Genomic DNA, 11,821 nt, shown 5'->3' on the forward strand with positions numbered 1-11,821 from the left:
TTTATAAATATTTTAAATTTAAAAATCATTTTTTATTATTTTTATTTATAATATTATATAATTTAAAATTACTTTTAATAAAAAAATCAACACCCACGCAAAGCGGGGCACCACTCTAGTTTTATTTACGAAAAGGTTCCCTCTAAACAAACAGAGCCTCAAATATGGAACCTAAGAGAAAAACAAAAAAAAAAAAAGAAAAATTTCCATCCGTCAGACCAAGACAAACCCGACCCGGTTCACCACCAATCACCAGTTTCAGCTTCACCGCTGTCTTTGGGATTTCCGTTCCTTACATCAAATGGTCACGCTCCTCCCTTCCCTTGTCCATTTCTTCTTCCTCTCTCTCTCTTCTTTTCCTTTTTTTTTTTTTCTCTTTTCTCTCCATCCAGACAATGGAGAGCTTAGCCCTCCACTCCTTCTCCACCGCCACAACCACTTCCTTCTCCATTTCCTCCCGCACTTCCCTCCACCTCCGCTCTAAACCCATCTCCAAGTCATCCCACCCATCCATTTTCCCTTCCTCTTCATTCCCCACCCTCCGATCCCCTCTCAAGCCCCTCTTATTTTCCCCACTTTCCAAACAACCCAAGCCCCTACTTTCCCTTATCTGCTCCAATTCTCAAAACGACAACTCCCCACACCCTGAAACCACAACCCCATCCCCTCCTCAAGGAGCCAAACTCCTCCCTTTCTTTGTCTCAATTTCCATTGGCCTCATTGTCCGTTTCCTCGTCCCCAAACCCGTCGACGTAACCCCGCAAGCCTGGCAGCTCCTCGCCATCTTTTTGTCCACGATCGCCGGTCTCGTCTTGAGTCCCTTACCCGTCGGAGCATGGGCTTTTTTAGGCCTCACAACTTCTATCGTGACCAGAACGCTGCCGTTTACGACCGCCTTCAGTGCCTTCACCAACGAAGTCATTTGGTTGATTGTCATTTCTTTCTTCTTCGCTCGTGGGTTCGTTAAGACGGGGCTTGGGGATAGGATCGCTACCTATTTCGTAAAATGCTTGGGAAAAAGCACTTTGGGATTGTCTTATGGGCTGACTTTAAGTGAGGCCTTGATCGCGCCGGCGATGCCTAGTACGACTGCTAGAGCTGGTGGGGTTTTCTTGCCTATTATTAAATCGTTGTCTCTGTCTGCTGGGAGTCGGCCTGGGGATTCATCATCTCGGAAGCTTGGGAGTTATTTAATTCAATCACAGTTTCAGGTTCGTGTTATTTCTAGTTTATTAGTGATGATCACCTACTTTATCCATTTATCTTTCTTAATTGGTAATTTTAATTTACGGGTGGGGATAGTTAGTTTTAGACTGTTAACTTGTGCAAGAAGGCTTTTGTTTTTAGATTAATTTGGATTTTCGAGTTATAATTAAGTAATTTCTCTGTTCTATTTGAGCCCATGATTATGTTTTTCGTGCATTAGTACCTCTGACTCATGCATTACACGTGGATCATGTATGACAGTGTACTGGCAACTCTAGTGCTCTTTTCCTGACTGCTGCAGCGCAAAATTTGCTGTGCCTCAAACTAGCTGAGGAGCTTGGAATTATTATTTCAAATCCTTGGGTTTCTTGGTTTAAGGCTGCCAGTTTACCAGCACTTGTTTCTCTACTGGCTACTCCGCTTATTTTATACAACCTTTATCCTCCCGAAATCAAAGATACGCCGGATGCCCCGGCAATGGCTGCAAAGAAACTAGAGAACATGGGCCCTGTCACAAGAAATGAATGGATCATGGTTGCAACGATGCTTTTTGCAGTTACTCTGTGGGTCTGTGGGTAAGTGGCATCTCATCATACCGATTCAAGTTTATTTGGATTTGAGCTGAGAAATTTATTTCTTCACATCTAACGGTTGTGTATAGACAAAATTTGTGTATGCGTATCTATTGGAAGACCTATATATTCCTCGACTCCATTTACTTGTTACCCTTCCTTTATGAGAAGTTGTGCCCCTGTGAGATTCTACTGTCATGTGAATATCATAATGATGATAACATCTATTACTTTTGATGCTTATTATGAATTGAAATATTTTATCACACATATGACATGTTGATTATAAAACCAGGACACCAAGACACCAAAAATAGGTGGAGGTAGTTGTAGATGCATCAACTAAGTTAAAAGTCAATCAGTTTAAGGCAATATAAAACTTTCTTCGGGTTAAACATCAACCAAAAATACCAGTTCTGCTAGCAGCAGGCATTTTGTATCAGTGCCATTAAATATTTGAAACTGGAAAGTCATTCTTTCTAAACGCTGCATACTATATTGCCCTCCAATAGTTTAAGGCAATATAAAACTTTCTGCCGGTTTTGGTTTTCTCCAGCACGAATTAGATTCTTAGATTAGACTTGATGTGTATTGCTCTAATCCTTGAACCATTGTTCTCACCATTGAAGGACAATATCCATTCAATACAAAAGCTGCAAGTTTGAATTTATGATTTTTGTGGTTTGGTGTTTGCTTTAGAGCAAGCAAATTTATTACTTTGCTGATCTGTTGATATTTCCTGAACCATACACAGAGAGACTCTTGGTATTCCGAGTGTTGTGGCTGCAATGATTGGTTTGTCAATACTCCTTTTGTTAGGAGTGCTTGACTGGGATGACTGCTTAAGCGAAAAATCGGCATGGGATACATTGGCTTGGTTTGCTGTTTTAGTAGGCATGGCAGGCCAATTAACAAATCTCGGAATAGTGAGCTGGATGTCTGGTTGTGTAGCTAAGATCCTTCAATCTCTTTCTTTGAGCTGGCTGGCTGCATTTGGTGTTCTTCAGGCATCCTACTTTTTCATCCACTACCTATTTGCAAGTCAAACTGGTCATGTGGGAGCACTATATTCTGCATTTCTTGCTATGCACTTGGCGGCTGGAGTGCCTGGTGTATTAGCAGCGCTGGCTCTAGCTTACAACACAAATCTTTTTGGTGCCATAACACATTATAGCAGTGGTCAGGCTGCTGTCTACTATGGAGGTGCGTTTCTGTTTCTGCACTAACTTTCTATGGACTATGTAGTCTCTCTCTCTCTTTCATGCATTTGTGTACACATGCATATGAGCATCATGCCTTTGCACACAACCACAAAGCCTGCTTTTGTCTGCAATTACTACTGCTAAATTTACCTAGCTTCCTTGTGTGGGTGTGTACATGTCCATGCCTTGGGTTGATGAGGTAGGAAAAACAAGAGAATAACTCGGATACTTACAATAGCCATTTGGCAAGAGATCATTCTGAAATTCCCATCAAATTTCCTTGTTCCTCCTTTTTCCTATAGACAAGAATAGTGAATTTCTTTGAAAAGCATTTGCAATTCATCCAGGAAAATATCTTAATAGTGTTCTTTAGTTAAAGATTTGCTTGGGTTACTGATGAGTTCTTTTGGTTTTATTTACAGCTGGATATGTAGACCTGCCTGACGTATTCAAAATGGGTTTTGTAATGGCATCTATTAATGCCATCATATGGGGTGTTGTTGGAACTTTCTGGTGGAAATTTTTGGGCCTTTTCTGATTAATTTACCCTGTGAGTGTCATCTTCCCTGTTGTAAGAAGCCATATTTTGGGGAAAATTTGAGCTCAATTTTCTTCAAAGAAAATTTTCATAGATACAGCTTTGGCTTTTTTTTGTCGTCTCTTTCTATGTTTTAACAGTTTATTAACATTTCAGCTGGTTTACGTAGCTTATTCAAATATGATTTATTTTTTTAGAGGCATCTGTTTTTCTTTTTAATCCATCACTTCTGTTCTTTCATATCTTCTTTGTTTCTGTTACTTGAGATGCAAACTTTTAACAGTTCCCTGTTCTGCTATAAAATCTGCCCAGTTTTGTTGATCTTGGCGAACTCCAAGCTTGACAGTGAAAAAATTGCTGGTCTATTGCCATGTAAGAATTTTAGAAAACAAAAGTGACCATTTACCTGGAAAATTATTTTAGGTTTGAAAACATCGAGATAGAAAAAAAGAAGGGGAAGACGGGTAGAAAACCCTCAAAAATGGAAAAAGAAAAAATATCAGAGCGCCAGCCAAATTAATGAGATGAGATAATTTGGATGAGTTCACGGAAAAAACAAGTGTCAGGTCCAGCTGGTTTTAGATTTTCTCCTTTCTTTTGCAGACAAAAGTATGTAATACATGAAGAAATGCAATAAAAACCGATTTATAAAATGAGGATAGTGTAATGTTTAAGACTGTATTCTGATTGGAAACAAGTTTTGCCATCGCATGTACACTATGCTGTGCTACTAAAGGATGACTTTTAATATTTTACCAAAATGATTTAATGCTTATGGTTAGATACAGTATAATCAGACCTACTTCTTTGTAATGGCATTGTAGCATTACCCCCAGTCGGTATTTTTACATAAATAGAGAAAAAGACCCTGGATATTTTCTCTGGTACAACTTATCAACAGTCAACAAACTGTGGCCCATCTAACAGCTTTTGTCAATGGTTGGATGGCAGAGATATAAAAATGCCAGAATGTTTTCTCTAGTTTACTCATTTCTGAATTCTATATCCCAATGGCTGAGTGGTAGAAGTGATACAAATCCCTGTCCATAGGATCGTTTTCTGAAAAATAATTGATCAATAAGTCAAGAGGAAACAAGCAAGGATGCAGGGTTATTAGTCACTTAGTTGACTCTGCCGTTTTAGTGGTTAGATATTTTCCGTCAGGACAAAAGAAAAATAAACTATTTGATTTAATTACTTCAACTGCTATGCTATCTACCCTCACGTTCACCCCCGGGTACACTCAATCACTATGTCTTCCGCAAACCTCTGTTTGCTCTTAATCTTATTAGTCTTCAGTTTCCACTCTTGGATCTTGAGATCTCAAGAATTAACATGCAACTTGAATGATTTGATAGCCCTAAATGGCTTTTCTAGCTGTCTAGAATCAGATATTGTTGGATGGAGTAACTCTACTTCTGATTGCTGCACTTGGACTGGTGTCACTTGTGACAATTCTACTGCACTAAGCCAAAGAGTGGTCAGTTTAGAACTTGGGAGCAACAAACTGTCTGGAAAAATCTGTGATTCCTTGGCAGGTTTACATCAACTGAGAATTCTGAACCTTTCTCATAATCTGCTACGTGGTTCCCTTCCAACCAAGCTGTTTCACGTGCAGAACCTGGAGGTCCTGGACTTAAGTGACAATGATTTCGTTGGTAGAATCCCAGCAGAAAGTCATTTATCCTCTATCCGGTATGTTGACATTTCCAAGAATAGTTTTTTTGGTCCGATGGATAAAAATCTCTGTAAAACCTCACCTCATATCCAGTATCTTGATTTATCAAGTAACAACTTCTTCGGGGAAGTTTCACCAGCTTTGGGAAACTGTACCTCTTTGCAGAATCTCATTCTTGCTGGGAATAATTTTAGGAGTTTACCGAAGGGTATCTTTCAGCTGCAACATCTTAGTGTATTGCATCTTCACAAGAACAGTTTTTCTGGGCCACTAAGCGACGGGATTGGTAATCTGTCTAACCTTGTTGAATTGGACATCTCCTCTAATTCATTTACGGGAGTTCTTCCTGATGTTTTTGGGAAGCTTCAAAAGCTTGAGCAGTTCTCTGCCAGTTCAAATAAATTCACTGGAATTTTGCCCATCTCAATGGTGAACTCTCCATCTCTTATAAAGCTTGACCTCCACAACAACACTCAGAATGGTCCAATTAATCTCAACTGTTCTGTGATGACTCGTCTCATGTCCCTTCATCTTGGTTCTAATAATTTCCATGGCCCAATCGCCCATAGCATGTCCTCTTGCAAGAGCTTGAGCATGCTGCATCTTGGCCACAACAACCTTCGGGGTCAGGTTCCTTACAGATTTAAGAATCTCCAGAGCCTGAAAGTCCTCATACTCTCGAGGACCAATCTTGTCAATCTATCATCAACCCTTAAGATTCTACAATATTGCAACAACTTAACTGTTCTGATCCTTAGTGAAAACTTCCCGGAGGAGCAAATGCCCACTGATGTGAATTTGCAATTCAGAAGCCTCCAGGTACTCAGCATTGCCTATTGTGAACTAAGGGGTTCCTTTCCACTATGGTTGCGTGGTTGCAACGTGTTACAGTTCTTGGATCTGTCGAGGAATCATTTGAGCGGATCTATTCCCTTGTGGTTCAACGGGTTCAAATATCTCTTTTAGGTGGATTTGTCAAATAATTCTTTCACTGGTGAGATACCAAAAGGCTTAACTGAACTAGAGGGTCTCATTGACATGAACATCTCACTGGAAGGGCCTTCTCTGGGCTTTCCATTATTCAGGACTGCTACAGATGGTGCAACTTTTGGTTACAACAAAATTTGGAGCTTTCCGCCAACTATGGACCTGAGTTACAATATTCTAAGTGGACCCATTTTGCCCACTTTTGGGATTTTGAGAAGGCTACATGTTCTAAATCTCAATCAGAATCACCTCTCAGGATCGATTCCAGAGAGTCTGTCAGGAATGACAAACTTGGAAATTTTGGATTTGTCCCATAACAAATTATCTGGAGAGATACCTAATTCAATAGTGCAGCTCAGTTTTCTGTCAAAGTTCAGTGTTGCATATAATGAGCTTTATGGGGAAATCCCAGCAGGAGGTCAGTTCATGACTTTCCCATATTCAAGCTTTGAAGGGAACAATGGCCTTTGTGGTAGAATCTATACACCATGTCAGCCTGAACATGCTCCTACCATTTCTCGTGGTGAACAAATGATAATATTTGGTTCTCAATTTGCATATGGAGTTGTGACTGGTTTTCTTCTCACCGTCACCATCTGCTTTATGTCCGGTTGGATCGTTCCAAGAGGGGCACCGTTTGGAGTGCTGAATCCAAGACAAACTGATACCAGCTAGAAGTAAATCTAGTCCCCATGGCTAGAAGAAAAGCGAGTGATCTCTCTGCTTCTTTAGACTCTATCGGCTGTTGCCCTCTTTTCTGTCTGCTTTATATTTTTTCAAGTTGTAGACTGTAGATTATGCACACCCTTTCTTTCGTTGGTTACAAAGGAATAAAGTACGATTTTACTTGGTTAAGTTTAAAATACTTGTAAGTTTTTAAAAGAATTCTTTCTATATTATTTATTAAAGGGATCTGTAAAACGATTCTTGTGATAAGGAGAGGAGCTCTGAAACACTAGAAGTAATGCAAGGGGCAATCACTTTGACAAATGCTTTTGAACACCCAGCGTTTCTATGGAGCCTCGTCATGTGAGTTCTTGGAGTTGAAACCGGCAACTGCTATTTACAAGTTGCTTGGAAGGTGTTTGTAAGGTCTGACTTCTTTATCTACCATAGTTTTAAAATTGTATAATTCTAGTACATATCTTGCAAATTGAAAAGGAAAAATATCACAAAACTAAACTAAACCAGAACCATCTTAGCCTGAAAAAGAAGGAAGAGGCGAAGCACCTGAAGCACTGAATTTGCTACAAGATTTATTTATTGAAGAACTACTGCTTTGATGTATCTTAAAACATCTCGAAGGTTGTTAATTACTAGTTAGGAGAGAGTAATGATAGTAAATATAATGTACTATAATGTGTTGCTGATCACTTCGTGAGTTAATAACTTGAGATAATCTTTTCAGCCTCTTTACGTGACTGGTCTCAAGTATCTTTTTGCCAATTTTTTTTTAAAGGGCAAGAACATTTCATTGAAAGAGCTGGTAAGGGGGTTGCCAGAAAAAATGCTGAGAGGGTAGAGAAATATCCCTTCAGCTGCTAATCCCATGTTACAGAGAGTCCTAATAGGCTACGCAATTTAGCCACGAAAAAGCAGCAAGTCCCCCGGTACAAGTGTGCTAAATGGCAACACAGTTCAGCCACTAAAACACAGGAAAAAAAAGAAAAAACCAAAGGGGCAGAAACTATTCATGCCCACTTGTCCATGCAGAAATGAAATAGATAAAAAACAGAACAGTGGGCACAAGCGATTTACAATAAACTTCCCAAAATGAATATCCATCTTCCATACTAAAAAATAAGGAAAAAGTAGGAATGAACTGCAAACCATCGTATATCATTATTGTCAAGTCAATGACAGGCGAAGCATTAAAACATTGCAGAGAATTTACTCGGTTGCATAATAGTTGCTTTGACAAGTCCACCAGCAAGGTTGTTTTCTTCTCTAAAAATGTGCTTGAATATAATAGTTTTGACATCACATTTGAGAACTTCAACACTGTTTGATAAACTCTTCATGCGTAAAGGGACTGAACTGTGGTTATTCACCCAGTTGACGATATTTCGGGAATCACCTTGTATAATGAGAGAGTGACTGCTAGACCATGGATTGGAAAGAAAGAAGCTGATACCCTTTTTGATGGCAGCTAGTTCTGCGAAGTCGAAATCCTCAGTCTCAATTGGATGAGAGAAAGTACCCTTGAAGCCTTCATGGTCTCTTAGGGCACCCTAATACCTGTAGATTCAGGCTTCCCCAATGCTGATCCATCAACACTCAGTTTCATAAATCCTTGGAGTCAGGGGCGGAGCATCCCTTTGTAACGGGGCCCATGCCCCCCAAACTTTTTGAAATTTTTTATATATTATATATTTTTTAATAATTTTTTCAAATAATTTGTTATTAAATAATTAATATAATTAAAAAATAATAAAATGATATTAAAAGTTCATTCAATTTTACTCAAATTCTTAATTTTTTTAAATTTTGTAAGTTTCTCCACTCATCTTTTTCTCTTTTTTCTTTATCCTTGTATTGTGAAATTATAAAAAAGTAAAGTTTTTATTTAATTTTTTCTTATTTATATTATTATTATTTTTTTCAATTATATTCTATTTGCTCATATATTTTAAGTTTTATAGTATTTTTTTTTTNAAATTTCTTTTTTAAATTTTCTATGAATCATCAACTACATTCTTTTTTTTTTTTGTTATATAGGTTATATCTCCTACTTGTCATTGTTTTTGTTTACTGTTATGTGAATTTTATTTTTAATGATTTTAATTTTTAAAAATTAAAAAATTATTGTATATGTAATTCTCAAATATAAGTTCTAGTATTACATTATTGGTTGTTGTTCAAATTTTCACTAATATGTTATTTTTTATTAATCCTAATTATATAAGAAAAAAATTATCTTGAGCATATGTTTTTAATGTGCTTTATGTTTTATATTTAGTTGAAAGAAAATTATTTTGAGTATAAGAAGAAATTATTAATTCTACATATCATATTTAACTATTTATAGTTTATGCATTATAGTTTAATATTTAGTATTATAAACTTAAATATAATAAAATAAGAATATTAGATGTTGACAATATTAATTTTTTAGTCGTTTATATTGAAAAAGACAAGACTTCAAAACAAAATGGATGATAAGTTTCTTACAAATAATTTAATTGTTTATATTAAAAAAGATATTACCATCATTGAACAAAACTTTCCTACAACACTATTATAATTTTTTTTCTTTTTATTTCTTTTTATTTACATGTTATATAAAATTATTATCTATTATAAATCTTTTGATTATTAATAGTTAAGTTTAATATATTAGCTTTGAAAATTTTTAACTTTTATTCTTCTTAACCTTTGGCCTCCTCAATAAAAATTAACTAGCTCCGCCCCTACTTGGAGTGATCTTAACCAGCCTTCGATGAGCCTTTCTTTTTTGTTAACCTTACCACAAAGTACTCTACAAGGGTCCGGAAGCATGAATATATATCGTCTTCTCATCTAGAGGTAGAAAATGAAAAAAAATTAAATTTTTTCTTTTCCTTTTAAGAGGTTTTGGGCATGAGCCATGTTTTTTTTAACTAAATTGATAGTTGGGCCTTAAGTGGTTCAGCCAACTCCAACAAACCCCAAACAATCATTCTTTTGGGACATACATATGTCACTTAATCCAACCATTAACAAATTAATGTCAAATAAAAAAAACTACCAATTTTGAAATCGAAATTTTTGACAAATTTATTTTTGGTACTTGATTTTATGCATAAATTAATGAATGTATGTATTTTTTATTGTCTACTTATTTTATGTTGATACATGCATGTTGCTTAAATTTTTTTTAGCATAAAATTGGATGTCATGTGATCCATATAATTTTAATTAATTAGAGATTGGTCACAGCATCTTTGATTATGTTAAATTGTAAATTAAGTATCCTTGGATCACATATAGAAAAATGATATCAATTGTGATTAATCATATTTAAATATAATAAATTTTATCTCACATGAATTTTTATTTTATCTGTATGATTAATTATGATGGAATAATAAATTATTTTTCTTAATTTACCTATAGGAATTAAGAAAAGGCATACAATTTGATAGTTTCATCATGACGTTTGTATATAAATCTTTTAAATAAAACTCAGCCCACAGACAATTTTTTTTTAATTTGTTATTTGGTTCATATTTTAAGCATGGTTTAGATTGGTAAAATATGATATATGTTTATTTGCCTCAATTTCTATGACATAATCATATATGTTTTTATGTAGTTATACAACTTGTGAATTTTTCTTATATCAAATGTGATATTCTAGATTTAAATGGTGATAACTATAAAATATGGAAGGGTGGATGAACACTGATTATGCTATTCGAAAGGACAAACCACCTACACTTACTGATACTAGCATTCTGGTTGAAATTGCTCTTTATGAATGATGGCAGCAATCTAATCGTCTCAATATGATGTTCATAAAAATAAAAATTTCTACTAGTATACGTGGTTCAATAAGAGAGTGTGACAATGTTAAGGAATTGTTAAAGGCTATTGATGGACAATTTAAGTCTCCAAATAAGCCCCTAACCAGCACCATAACGATAAAGTTATCATCAGCGAAGCTCACTAGTATTAGAGGTGTGTGTGAGCACATCATGCAAATAAGGGACATTACAGCTCAGTTGAAGTCTCTTGAGTTTGAGACGTCTTAATCTTTCCTTATGCACTTCATTCTAAATTCTCTTCCATACCAATATGGAGTTTTCAAAATTCTTATAACACATAAGGATAAATGGTCAATTAATGAACTTCTGACCATACGTGTTTAAGAGGAAAACAGGTTAATTGTGGAATTGGGTGAAAGTGCACATATGGCAACCCAAGGAAAGAACAAATGGCAAGCCAAACAAAAAAGGAAAGGTAAAATACCCATCCAAACTAACATCAAGAAGGAATCCAAATGTTTTTTTTATAAAAAGAAGGAGCACATAAAGAAGGATTATGTCAAAAATAAAGTTTGGCTTAAGAAGAGAGGTAATTCAATCTCACTTGTTTGTTATAAATCTAATATGGTTTATGTCTGTCATAACACTTAATGGATTGATTCTGGTTCTACAATCCACATTTCGAATACCTTGTAGGGTTTTCTAAACCAAAAGAAACGGGTGGGTAATGAATAGTGCATCTATTAGGGGAAGAAGATGCATTCATATGTGGAAGCAATTAGAGCATGTAGAATGATTTTAGATTCTAGTTTTGTTTTGAAGTTGGAAAGAACATTTTATATTCCAAGTTTCTCTAGAAATTTGATTTCAGTTTCAAGATTTGTACCATTTGGTTATTCCTTTAACTTTTCAAATACATCCTTTAATTTATTTTATAAATATGATCTTGTTGGGAATGGTACAATGTCTGATGGTCTTTTCTAAATTAATTTAAGACAATACCTTTTATAATATAATGCATGTTCATGGTAATGTTGGTATTAAACGATGCGTTATGAATGAGAGTTCTTTTATTTGGTGGTACTAAAGATTGAGACATATATCCATAAAGAGGATTATGTAACATCCTGTCCCTTGGGATGTTAATTAAATTAAAATATCAATTGCCAATA

The 11,821-nt window shown here is 35.7% G+C and overlaps 3 protein-coding genes across 4 annotated transcripts; all 3 read left to right on the plus strand.

Annotated features, from left to right (window-relative positions):
* LOC18608248 (dicarboxylate transporter 2.1, chloroplastic) lies at window positions 200–3,720 on the plus strand. The gene is made up of 4 exons (XM_007042833.2): window positions 200–1,211; window positions 1,468–1,781; window positions 2,533–2,981; window positions 3,403–3,720. Exons 1-4 carry the CDS (start codon window positions 396–398, stop codon window positions 3,516–3,518), a joined length of 1,695 nt encoding a protein of 564 aa, XP_007042895.2. The 5' UTR covers window positions 200–395; the 3' UTR covers window positions 3,519–3,720.
* On the plus strand, window positions 3,820–7,048 carry LOC18608249 (phytosulfokine receptor 1). 2 transcript variants are annotated; one of them, XM_018116002.1, is made up of 3 exons: window positions 3,820–5,056; window positions 5,137–5,213; window positions 5,336–7,048. In XM_018116002.1, exons 2-3 carry the CDS (start codon window positions 5,165–5,167, stop codon window positions 6,160–6,162), a joined length of 876 nt encoding a protein of 291 aa, XP_017971491.1. In that variant the 5' UTR covers window positions 3,820–5,056; window positions 5,137–5,164; the 3' UTR covers window positions 6,163–7,048. The 2 variants fall into 2 exon arrangements, with proteins under 2 accessions (XP_017971491.1, XP_017971490.1); XM_018116001.1 differs by having other exon boundaries at window positions 3,820–7,048.
* LOC108660620 (phytosulfokine receptor 1-like) lies at window positions 6,235–6,858 on the plus strand. The gene has a single exon (XM_018114863.1). It carries the CDS (start codon window positions 6,235–6,237, stop codon window positions 6,856–6,858), a length of 624 nt encoding a protein of 207 aa, XP_017970352.1.

Source organism: Theobroma cacao, chromosome 2 (assembly GCF_000208745.1).
Source record: "Theobroma cacao cultivar B97-61/B2 chromosome 2, Criollo_cocoa_genome_V2, whole genome shotgun sequence".
Taxonomy (NCBI): Eukaryota; Viridiplantae; Streptophyta; class Magnoliopsida; order Malvales; family Malvaceae; genus Theobroma; species Theobroma cacao.

Excerpts from the sequence above, each read along its gene's own strand:
- LOC18608249 (XM_018116001.1), top strand. The coding sequence starts at position 4,771 with ATGTCTTCCGCAAACCTCTGTTTGCTCTTAATCTTATTAGTCTTCAGT.
- LOC108660620 (XM_018114863.1), top strand. The coding sequence starts at position 6,235 with ATGAACATCTCACTGGAAGGGCCTTCTCTGGGCTTTCCATTATTCAGG.
- LOC18608248 (XM_007042833.2), top strand. The coding sequence starts at position 396 with ATGGAGAGCTTAGCCCTCCACTCCTTCTCCACCGCCACAACCACTTCC. Across the intron at positions 1,782-2,532 it reads GTTACTCTGTGGGTCTGTGG|AGAGACTCTTGGTATTCCGA; the intron begins GTAAGTGGCATC and ends AACCATACACAG. Across the intron at positions 2,982-3,402 it reads GGCTGCTGTCTACTATGGAG|CTGGATATGTAGACCTGCCT; the intron begins GTGCGTTTCTGT and ends TTTTATTTACAG.